Source organism: Sinohyriopsis cumingii, chromosome 13 (assembly GCF_028554795.1).
Source record: "Sinohyriopsis cumingii isolate HCF-2022 chromosome 13, ASM2855479v2, whole genome shotgun sequence".
In the NCBI taxonomy this organism is placed as follows: Eukaryota; Metazoa; Mollusca; class Bivalvia; order Unionida; family Unionidae; genus Sinohyriopsis; species Sinohyriopsis cumingii.
The window spans coordinates 15576963-15590108 of NC_142973.1; the positions used below are offsets into that span (position 1 = coordinate 15576963).

The 13146-nt window shown below is 36.5% G+C and overlaps 1 protein-coding gene across 1 annotated transcript in view; it reads right to left on the reverse strand.

Annotated features, from left to right (window-relative positions):
* The window catches only part of LOC149784981 (uncharacterized), a 50407-nt gene extending 37663 nt beyond the window's left edge, over positions 1–12744 (reverse strand). Inside the window, exons 1-2 of the mRNA XM_089931171.1 lie at positions 12644–12744; positions 9494–9679 (exon numbers count right to left, since the gene is read on the reverse strand). Coding sequence (XP_089787297.1) covers positions 9494–9635 — 142 coding nt within the window. The 5' untranslated portion in view covers positions 9636–9679; positions 12644–12744. The remainder of the gene's footprint in view (positions 1–9493; positions 9680–12643) is intronic.
* Between the last annotated feature and the right edge of the window lie 402 nt (positions 12745–13146).

A 13146-nucleotide genomic window follows, 5' to 3' on the forward strand; every position in this document is an offset into this window, starting at 1 on the left:
GCGTTGATAAAACAGCGCCGCGAAATTCACTACCAGGATCAACTTGTAATAGATTTGGCCAGCGCAGAGGACCTCTTCGATAAATCCGCTCAAACGCATCGGCTACTTCAGTTGCTGACTTTGTTTTCAACGGTTCCGCTTGTTTGTATCGACTCGCAACATCAACTACGGTTAGCGCGTATTTGTAACCGTTGTCATGCGGCAGAAATAGTATATCAGCCTGATGAACTTCATTAGGTACGCTGACATCAAAGCGCGAGAAGTTGATTTGTTTAGGCGGTGGTAGATAGATTTGCCATATAGCCTGTTTGGATAACCAATTAGCCGCAGTGGTCTTTGTTACCTTTGCAGCGCTTGCAAGCTTACCAATTGCGGCCTTCCCCTTCCAGTATCCTCTCGGAGAATAATAGATGGAATCCATCGTTTTTCTTGGATGATTGTTATTAATTACCAGCGCCAATCATTAATTTACCTTTCATAGCCGATTTTACCAACCATGAGGCCAATTTTTCTTTGACGGATTTATCAGGAATAGCATTTAGCGCGTAAATTAATTTTACATCCGCGATATGACGCTGTTGCAGATCGCTACTTTTGTAAGCAACATCATGAGCATGACACGCCTTATCGATAGCGTTTATTGGATACTCACCGGGTTTGGGCTGATTTTGATCATCGAGTCTAATATCTAATCGTGTTCCGGGGCCACAGTAGTTATATCCTGGGAGGTGTTTTTCTCCTGGATACTTTGCCCACGGTGTTCCGGGGAGTTTTGCCAATTTGGCTGCGATGTCACCTCCTCGCTTTTTTTTAAAACATCTCCGGGTCTAATAGAAATAAATCTAAATTTCTTTGTACCGCATTGTACACACTTACCAGTAAGCGCCGATCTGTTATTTCTTGTCGTAACGGTTGTCATATCATTTGTGCCAGTACGCACTCTACACTTCACACAATATAGATCCATAATTTATGTATAGAGATATGAATATAATTGATTTTTCGGCGACTAAAACAAGAGAACCAGTTAAGCATGTTGCAGCGTTACCAAACTCGATCCGGATGATTATCATCGGACCATCTGGATCCGGCAAGACGCAATTGTTACTCAATTTAATAATGAGATGGATGAAGTGGGATAAGTTGTATTTGGTTGCTCCTAGCGTAGATGATCAACGATGCTACGAGGTGTTGAAAGATTTCAACGAGAATGCATCAGCGATCGCTAAAAAGAATGTTATTGAGTTTATTACGGATATCAATGATGCACCGGGTATTGATGATATTGATGGCGACGTTAACAATCTAGTCGTGTACGATGATGTTATGTTAGACAATCAAAAGAACCCAGCTAGGATATTTTCCAGAGGCAGGCATAAAAACACTGACGTGATATATGTCACTCAACGATACACTCAGATTCCAAAAGTAATCAGAGATAACTGCAATATTCTTGCTGTATTCAACGGCGTTGATACACACACGCTACGAAATATTTGGCAGACATGGTGCGGCGGTGACATGGACTTTAATGTTTTTCGAAACTTTTTTAGTCATGCTCAGTCGACCCCACATGGATTCATAACGATAAATTTACATGATCCTCGGACACGATATCGTATCGGACTTGACCAAATATTCGGTTAGTTGTAAATAATTTTCATTGTAAATAACTTCTTAGCAGCAGAGGGGCAATGACATCGACGCGGTCGTCGACGTGCTTACCGGACGCTGACGACGCTGGGAATCGGCGCGCAGAAGGTGTTAATTAAACCAAATGACGACGCGACGATCCCCCAACGACGTCGTCGTTTTTTTTTTACCAGGCGCTGACGACACTAGATCGTTGAGTGCAGAAAGTAATAATTAAGCAAAATAACGATTGGACAAAATGTCCGATTCGCCCCCTCTGCTGCTCCAAATGCACCATGGAAAATCACACATCCATGACAAGGTATACACTACCAAATGCACCATGGAAAATCACACATCCATGACAAGGTATACACTACCAAATGCACTATGGAAAATCACACATCCATGACAAGGTATACACTACCAAATGCACCATGGAAAATCACACATCCATGACAAGGTATACACTACCAAATGCACAATGGAAAATCACACATCCATGACAAGGTATACACTACCAAATGCACTATGGAAAATCACACATCCATGACAAGGTATACACTACCAAATGCACAATGGAAAATCACACATCCATGACAAGGTATACACTACCAAGTGCACCATGGAAAATCACATATCCATGACAAGTTATACACTACCAAATGCACCATGGAAAATCACAAATCCATGACAAGGTATACACTACCAAATGTACTATGGAAAATCACACATCCATGACAAGGTATACACTACCAAATGCACCATGGAAAATCACACATCCATGACAAGTTATACCCTGCCAAATGCACCATGGAAAATCACACATCCATGACAAGTTATACCCTGCCAAATGCACCATGGAAGATCACACATCCATGACAAGGTATACACTACCAAATGCACCATGGAAAATCACACATCCATGACAAGGTATACACTACCAAATGCACCATGGAAAATCACACATCCATGACAAGGTATACACTACCAAATGCACCATGGAAAATCACACATCCATGACAAGGTATACACTGCCAAATGCTCAGAAGTCATTGACAAGTTATACACTGTTAAAACATTTCCTAGCTTTTACCGCACAAACAACTGATCTATTATTACAGTTCTGGTCCCTTAGCTCAGATACCTGGCATAATGGCTTTATGTAATATATGGTACACTGAATCTCTCTCAGTTCAGACCCATTGCAAAGTGGTTTTATGTAATATATGGTACACTAATTCTGTCTCAGTTCAGACACCTAGCATAGAGGTTTTATGTAATATACATTACACTAATTCTCTTTCAGTTCAGACACCAAGCATAGGGGCTTTAAGTAATATACAGTACAATAATACTCTCTCAGTTCAGACCCCTAGCATATTGGCTTTATGAAATTTACGGTACACTAATACTCCCTCAGTTCAGATCCCTAGCATATTGGTTTTATGTAATTTACGGTACACTAATACGCTCTCAGTTCAGACCCCTAGCATATTGGCTTTATGTAATTTATGGTACACTAATGCTCTCTCAGTTCAGACACCAAGCATATTGGCTTTATGTAATTTATGGTACACTAATGCTCTCTCAGTTCAGACACCTAGCATAAGGGCTTTTTTCATATACAGTATACTAATGCTCTCTCAGTTCAGACACCTAGCATAGAGACTTTATGTAATATATGGTACAATAATGCTCTCTCAGTTCAGACACTTAGCATAAGGGCTTTTTTCATATACAGTACACTAATACTTTCTCAGTTCAGACATCTAGCATAGGGGTTTTTTAATATACAGTACAATAATGCTCTCTCAGTTCAGACACCTAGCATAGTGGATTTTTTTAATATATGGTACAATAATGCTCTCTCAGTTCAGACATCTAGCATAGGGGCTTTTTTAAATATATGGTACAATAATGCTCTCTCAGTTCAGACACCTAGCATAGGGGCTTTTTTAATATATAGTACAATAATGCTCTCTCAGTTCAGACACCTAGCATAGGGATTTTTTAATATATGGTACAATAATGCTCTCTCAGTTCAGACACCTAGCATAGGGTCTTTTTTAAATATATGGTACAATAATGATCTCTCAGTTCAGACACTAGCATAGGAGCTTTTTTAATATATGGTACAATAATGCTCTCTCAGTTCAGACACCTAGCATAGGGGCTTTTTTAATATATGGTACAATAATGCTCTCTCAGTTCAGACACCTAGAATAGGGGCTTTTTTAATATATGGTACATTAATGCTCTCTCAGGTCAGACACCTAGCTGAGGTACTGTTATGTAATAAACAGTTCACTAATGCTCACAAAGTTCAGACAGCTAACAGTGGGACTTTAATGTATTATATAGTGCATGCATCATACATTTTGGAAAATCCACACTGCCATGGTGGACATTTAATTTTTCCATAGTTTACTCACCATGGACATTGAATAGTGGTCATTGGGGGTGTCCATATCATGGCATGTAGTGTATGGAATCAGTTTTGTTGCCCACAGAGGACAGTTACGGCAATATTTACAAAACAGTTGTCACATCAAATGGACCTTACATGACAGGGGTGCTACAATAGACAGTGCAGAATGCCTTTTTCAAGCTACACACTATGCTTTTAATTAATTAAGGACTCACCCACAAACATACATTAACATACAGTTACTTCATGTGGTCAAAAATAAACAACTGAGTAAAGAATCTTAGGACAATAAGTTAGGTACTTTTCACAAATCAAAAGGATGATGGTATCATGATTTTAATTACCAAGGCTATATGGAAGTATCAGAAAGAGAAAGTGCAATTCTGCATTGAAAAAATGAAAACACACTGTAAGTTTGAACAGGTTGATACGAGAAAAAAGAAGACATTGAAATGGTCTGGAACATGATTGCAAGGATTATTCAATTAATAAATAAAGAATATGATAAATCTGGAGATCTTTTTCTTCTGCCAGCCACTTTGTAATCTTTTGTTAATATAGTCATCCATAAATGAAATACACAATATAGATATCCAAGATAACATCAGTCCAGCCTCTGTGTAGCACTTTGTATGAAATATACATATAACAAATGTTCCCTAAAACTGAGTAGCCAGACTAGTTCCCCAAATGAGTAGCAACACTAGTTCCCCAAATGAGTAGCCATACTAGTTCCCCAAACTGAGTAGCCAGACTAGTTCCCCAAATGAGTAGACAGACTAATTTCCCAAACTGATTAGCCACACAACTTCCCAAACTGAGTAGCCACACTAGTTTCTCAAACTGAGTAGCCACACTAATTCCCAAACTGAGTAGCCACTCTACTTCTCCAAAATGAGTAGCCACACTAGTTCCACAAACTGAGTAGTCACACTAGTTCCCAAACTGAGTATCTATACTAGTTCCCCAAACTGAGTAGCCAGACTAGTTTCCAAACTGAGTAGCCAGACAAGTTTCCAAACTGAGTAGCCAGACTAGTTTCCAAACTGAGTAGACAGACTAATTTCCCAAACTGATTAGCCACACAACTTCCCAAACTGAGTAGCCACACTAGTTTCTCAAACTGAGTAGCCACACTAATTCCCAAACTGAGTAGCCACTCTACTTCTCCAAAATGAGTAGCCACACTAGTTCCACAAACTGAGTAGTCACACTAGTTCCACAAACTGAGTATCTATACTAGTTCCCCAAACTGAGCAGCCAGAAAAATTCCCCAAACTTAGTAGCCATACTAATTTCCCAAAGTGAGCAGCCAGACTAGTTCCCAAACTGAGTAGCCAGACTAGTTTCCAAAGTAGCCAGCCTGAGATTAGTTCCCAACTGTGTAGCCAGACTAGTTCCCAAACTGAGTAGCAACACTAGTTCCCAAAATGAGTCTAGCCACACTAGTTTCAAAACTGAATAGCCAGACTAGTTCCCCAAAACATACACCGAAATGTACTTAGCCTGACTTTAATAATCAAGCCAAGACCATGAATTTACTAAAATGGTGTCTTTAATTATGAATCTTAGGGAAATGAAACAAAGTGCAGAATGGCACTGAAACAATCTATGGACTCCAAATAGTGTTAAAAACAATATAAATTTTATGGTAAATGCCTCATGGTATAACATACATGTATACAGTACAGAAAGCAATGTAAATCATACGGTAAGTGCCTAATGGTATTACATACATGTATACAGTGCAGAAAGCAATGTAAATCATACGGTAAGTGCCTAATGGTATTACAAACATGTACAGTTACTGTACAAGAAAAATGGGTGCAGGACCCAGTGACCTAGTAAGGCATTCTGCCCTGTCCCCAAACCTAAATATGGGACCCTCTCCTGAAAATAATTTATGTGAATTTGGGCCCAAACTGGGCCTAGGCCCCCACCCCAACCCTGCAATTGTAGTGGTTGCTAGGTCAATTACTATGCCACAAGTTGGGCCAGTTAATCAATACTGGATAATTTTTGAACATTTTTTTTAAAGTAATTATTAAAATACATTCTAACAAACATATTTATTAGAACATTATTGCTTTCCAAGAAAATAGCAATAGTATGTTTTACTGCAAGAGAGAAAAAATTGCTAGCCACTTTTTTAGAAGGGTAACACAGATATCAGTACAGTTTACTTTTAAAAATATTACCATAATAGTTTTAACTGTAAAATATGTTGGAAAAACATGTTGCATGTCTTGAAAGTTTTCAGACATTTGTCCTGAGAAAGGGGGATTGAGACTTGTAAGCCATTTTTCCTTGATGGTTTTAACACCATCAAATGTTTGAAGACATATGTCATGTCTCTGAAATTTTCTCCACCAATGATGTACTTATGCTAATTTTCCACCAATGATGTACTTATGCTGATTTCTCCACCAATGATGTACTTATGCTGATTTCTCCACCAATGATGTATTTATGCAGATTTCTCCACCAAGGATGTACTTATGCTGATTTCTCCACCAATGATGTACTTATGCTGATTTCTCCACCAATGATGTACTTATGCTGATTTCTCCAATAGTGATGTACTTATGCTGATTTCTCCACCAGTGATGTACTTATGCTAATTTTTCCACCAATGATGTACTTATGCTGATTTCTCCACCAGTGATGTACTTATGCTGATTTCTCCACCAATGATGTACTTATGCTTATTTCTCCACCAATGATGTACTTATGCTGATTTCTCCACCAATGATGTACTTATGCTGATTTCTCCAACAATGATGTACATAATGCTGATTTCTCCACCAGTGATGTACTTATGCTAATTTTTCCACAAATGATGTACTTATGCTGATTTCTCCACTAGTGATGTACTTATGCTGATTTCTCCACCAATGATGTACTTATGCTGATTTCTCCACCAATGATGTACTTATGCTGATTTCTCCACCAATGATGCACTTATGCTGATTTCTCCACCAATGATGTACTTATGCTAATTTCTCCACCAATGATGTACTTATGCTGATTTCTCCACTAGTGATGTACTTATGCTGATTTCTCCACCAATGATGTACTTATGCTGATTTCTCCACCAGTGATGTACTTATGCTGATTTCTCCACCAGTGATGTACTTATGCTGATTTCTCCACCAATGATGTACTTATGCTGATTTCTCCACAATGATGTACCTATGCTGATTTCTCCACCAATGATGTACTTATGCTGATTTCTCCACCAATGATGTACTTATGCTGATTTCTCCACCAGTGATGTACTTATGCTAATTTTTCCACCAATGATGTACTTATGCTGATTTCTCCACCAGTGATGTACTTATGCTGATTTCTCCACCAATGATGTACTTACTCTGATTTCTCCACCAATGATGTACTTATGCTGATTTCTCCACTAGTGATGTACTTATGCTAATTTTTCCACCAATGATGTACTTATGCTGATTTCTCCACCAGTGATGTACTTATGCTGATTTCTCCACCAATGATGTACTTACTCTGATTTCTCCACCAATGATGTACTTATGCTGATTTCTCCACTAGTGATGTACTTATGCTGATTTCTCCATCAATGATGTACTTATGCTGATTTCTCCACCAATGATGTACTTATGCTGATTTCTCCACCAGTGATGTACTTATGCTGATTTCTCCACCAATGATGTACTTACTCTGATTTCTCCACCAATGATGTACTTATGCTGATTTCTCCACTAGTGATGTACTTATGCTGATTTCTCCACCAATGATGTACCTATGCTGATTTCTCCACCAAAGATGTACTTATGCTGATTTCTCCACCAATGATGTATTTATGCTGATTTCTCCACCAATGATGTACTTATGCTGATTTCTCCACCAATGATGTACTTATGCTGATTTCTCCACCAATGATGTACTTGTGCTGATTTCTGTTTTAAGAAACAGAATTAGACGAGAAAGAGAAAAAAAAGAAAAGAGAGAGAGAAAGGGAGACACTGTTTAGTCACTTTTCTTGGAAAGGTAACTTATGTGTCTATACGGCTGACTTCTAAGAACAACACCATAATGGTTCTAACTATATAAAATGTCAGAAGAAACCAGTCACATCTCTTAAAATATTTTATTGACAACCTATTGAGTCTGACTTCAAATTTTCCATTGCAATTACTGTCATCCTCTTTCTCATGTTTACTTAGTCCATCTACACAGTTTAGCCACTGTTGTGAACTGCAATTACTGTCATCTGCCTTCCCATGCTTACTTGGTCCATTACACATTCTGACCACTGTTGTGAACTGCAATTACTGTCATCTGCCTTCCCATGTTTACTTGGTCCATTATACATTTTGACCACTGTTGTGAATTGCAATTACTGTCATCTGCCTTCCCATGTTTATTTGGTCCATTATACATTTTGACCACTGTTGTGAATTGCAATTACTGTCATCTGCCTTCCCATGTTTACTTGGTCCATTATACATTTTGACCACTGTTGTGAATTGCAATTACTATCATCCTCCTTCCCATGTTTACTTAGTCCATCTACACAGTTTGCTGTGAATTGCAATTACTGTTATCCTCTTTCTCATGTTTACTTGGTCCATCTACACAGTTTGGGTACTACTGTGAATTGCAATTACTGACATCCTCCTTCCCATGTTTACTTAGTCCATTACACATTTTGACCACTGTTGTGAATTGCAATTACTGTCATCCTCTTTCTCATGTTTATATTACTAGCTGAAATACCCCATCTAAAGGTTTGTATTACTTTTTCTTCCTTAAATTCCAACTTGTCATGCTGGACATGTGTATACACAAGAAAAGTCCCAGAACTGATCCAGGTGTCAGGAATTAAATCAATGAAACTTCTGAAACTACATGCAGCAGTACCAAAATAAAATAAATACTGAGATACAGAAAACAATAAACTTTTCAATCTCTGTGCCCTTAAAAAAGTATAGTTTTAAATAACCAACTTGATTGATCTTTTACTGGCTTATCGGTCAATCAATGTATAGTCAGTGTCACAGAAGTGTATTACTTTTAGTATGGGGCCAGTAAAATATAGAAATTAAGTTTCATTCTTCATTGAACTTTTATCAATGAGAAGAAAGACATACCTACAAAATTATGAAAACAGAAAATTGCAAGAAATAAATGTATGGTGTTGAATCAAGGTGCAGTCAAACAGGAAAGTTATTTACTTAGATGTCATGTAATTGGAGATATATAAAGAAAATTTCAGAAGAAAAGAGCAAGGAGTTTTTTTTACAGACTTTTTCTTCTTATAACCTCAAGTTACTATTTTTGTACACATTTTAATAATCAGTGATACCAATTCTATCCTACCTAAGTTGGTTTTTCATGAACAATTAGTTGCCTTCGAAACTCCATATTTCATTTCAGCACTAAATTCAACCATAATACCTTTTTTCAGATATAAAAAACCACTCATAAACCCATCATAGGACTCCTCTTCCTTTTTCACGAAGCTTTCCAATGCATCACATGTGCTAGCATGAAGTGTATTTCTTAAATTCTCTTCTGAGGGTGACGGTGACAAGTTCATCTTTTAGAGGGAATATTATCTGCTGTATAACACATAACCTCTGTCTGCAAAAAAGAAATAACTGGATAAAATTCTAAACTAAGCATGTATGGATTGAATAGTGTGTGTATGTAGTTTAACAGCACATCATCAGCACCATTCTAGTGGTATAGTGACAATCACAATCTATGTAGCATAAAATGGTAAAGGCAAATGCATTGCCAAATTCCCATGAATATAAACCCCTCCAACTAAAATTAAATATGTACCTGAAGATATATAAAATGGTAAAAATGATGCAAAAACAAAGATAATATGTTCATTGAAAATACAGCAAAACCCTTCATTACCAAATAATGTGAAAACAAAAACTCTCATAAAAGAAAAATGCTCATTATAAATATAAATTTGTTCAAATGATGAAGCCAAAAAAGGGACTTAATACAGATGGCCCCAACAACATGATGCAAACTAAGGTCGAACAGAAACCATGGTGTATTTTCAAATAGCATTGTGAATCATATTAGCAGCTGCACAAAAAATTAATTAATTCAAATGGTCTAAAAATGACCAAAATTGGTTCTTTACTATGGGCTTCAATAATTCTACATTGTTACTTTTTCTTTGTATGTGAACAGTATGCTTTCAATAACCACTTGAAAAGTCAATATAATTTAAGTTTGTAACAATGGGTACCAGTGGCTAGAAGTTAGCATAACAATGCAGGGGGCAGTGGCCTTGACTGATCTTTTGCTACTCTCATCTGCATTAATTTGAAAATAATCTGTTGCCAATATATAATAAATAAAAAAGCCCTTAGAAAATCCAAACAAAATGTTTCAGTTCAATAATGGAAATAGTACAAAAACAGAAGTCAGCCAAACTAATGAAGCATACTCAACCCTGACAGGAAACAAACTTTGACATCAGGGCAGCAGAGAACAGTGTAAGCACCTTGGCCTTTCCTGAATGAGATGAATACATATTATCTGCATTAACAAAAGAAATGATGCAATTATGAAAGCCCATATCAATGAAATATTTTTAGACATTTTTCATTCAATTTTCAGTTGCAGTGTCAAGTATCATTCACAACAGCATCTGAAAAAACAACAAGAGCAGGTTAAAATGTGGAATTCAAGATAAACACTTTACTCTGCCATGTAGGTAGATATTAATAGTGGTACCTACACCATGGATCATACATTGTATGCACTGATACATGATTATATGAAAGAAATGTATATAGAATTCAAACAGGTTAGATTATTATAATTGTTCCAAGCAGGAGCAAAGACCTGTTTGATACATAAGTGTTAACTAATAATTTCATGTATATACTTGCATTTTTAAACAGAAAATCAGTGGGTATGTGTATAAAGCCGAATGATAAATTTGCTGGTCTAGTAACTAACTTCTTGTGCATTCAAGTTCTTGTCTTCAACCTTGTTCCATTCATTTTTGGGGATGAGTGCATGACATACATGGTAAGTCTCCCAGACTGTGCAGTAGTCTTTTGATTTTCAACTTTTTGATCTACCAATTTGCCAACAAAAGCTTTTAGACATAAAAATTCTGCCAAGCATAGGTATTTACAGCTAAAACAACATTCATTTAACTGTTTATTGATTACTGTCATCTGTCAACCAAGTTTTTATTAACCTAACAACCAATCAAATCGTGGCTCATGACATGTGCTGATGCAAGTACTGTGCACATATAAGTTGTTTTACTTACCAATATTTCAATATTGAGTAATGTGTCATGCATACAGATTGCAGGCAACCTGTCAAGTATAAAACAGTTCTTAAACTATTTGGAAATATAATAGTTTTTGTACCAAGTTGAGACATAACGTTAACTGATTCAAAGGGAAATATGCCATTGAAAAAAAGTTCAATATTGCCTGGAGAGATGAATTTAAATGTGTTTAGTGTAGTGAAAATGGGGAAAGCTTTGTGTACTACACAACTTGCAATACACATTTTAACATTTCTAGTGGGGCCAAAAATTAACACAAGGCATATGAAAAGTATGCAGTATGCTGGAAGAGAAAGCATCACATAATGTGACTAAAGTGATGTAATTATTTGCACCTACATCAGCAGACAGTGCACTAAAGAAAATAACTTATAAGAAAATTAATAACGCTGAGTAATTATTGTACTTTATTTATTACTTAATTTATTAATTACTTAATTTAAGTAGTTTTGGCACAATGTGCATTTTCATCCTTAAATTTATGACAAAAATGGTCGTTATGCTAATCTTCCCGATTTGGACCAAATATCCTGGATTGTGAACAGTGATCTCCCTCATTTGGTCCCAGAAAGCTTGGCATGTATGTTGTGGGTTTGGATGCAAGTGTATAAGTGATAGCCAATAGATGGCTATTACTGGTTGCATGGATTCTGTTCATGCTAGACATAAATTAAACACTTTAATTACTCATCTACATTTTTGGGATGAACACATATCTGAGTGGGTGCATGAGAGGTAGGCATTAGGTTACATTACTCGAAGCAATACATTTTACAAGGAACAAAATTAAACCTGTGTGATTATTTGGGTGTCATTCTATATATGACAGGCTGATGTAATGTCTTGAGTAAAGACCGTGGGGAAATAGTTCCATTCCATTGCATGGCATAATTTAGTCAGTTCCATTACTGGGTTTTGATAAGTCCAGAAGATAGCCCCCACGTCTCTTTTGTGTGGTTGTTTATGGCTATAAAAATTGGGACAACATAATAACTAAAACATTGCATGGCATAATTTTGGTCACTTTATGTCAAATACACAAAGTTAGTCAGTGGTAATAATTTAACTCCTATGTCCGTAAATATGGCCGTTTTGGGATCTCAGACATAATGGTGAACATTAGTCCATCTAAGAACATAATTTCGTCATCTACGAAATTGAGTGAACAATCCAACTGAACGTATGATTTAAATACTAGGACTAACAAGCAAATAATTTATGTATCGTATACACGATAAAAGGTTTAATAAAGTTTCTGACTTATTTACATGACTATGGGATTTTGCTGACAAAATTCCGAGGTAGCCAATCTAATTTCCTGGCAAGCGAGAAATCCACAACAGCGTATAGAAACATGTAATCATAAAAATCATTATCATGGGAGACTTTCCTATAATTTCTCCTTAAGCAAAAGCGTTTGAATGACTCTGCATTGGTTGGACTAAAAGACGCAACAGATTATCTGAATCTGGATTACGAATACTTATTGGCAGTTTTCCGGTCACTAAGTTTTATACTTTCAATACTTCAGTCATTCTTACATTACTTTACATTCTCACAAAACAAATTTAATTGCAACGAAATTAAAACTGACGATCGATACTACTGAATAGCATTGTAGAAACCCAACTGATGAAATCAATTCAGCAGATTAGTATAGTGTTTGCCAATATTATGCTTTTTTCTATTTTTAATATATATCCTTTCAAATTTGAATATTGATAAAGGTTAATGAAAAGTATGTCATTTACCTAAGCAGAAACATTTATAA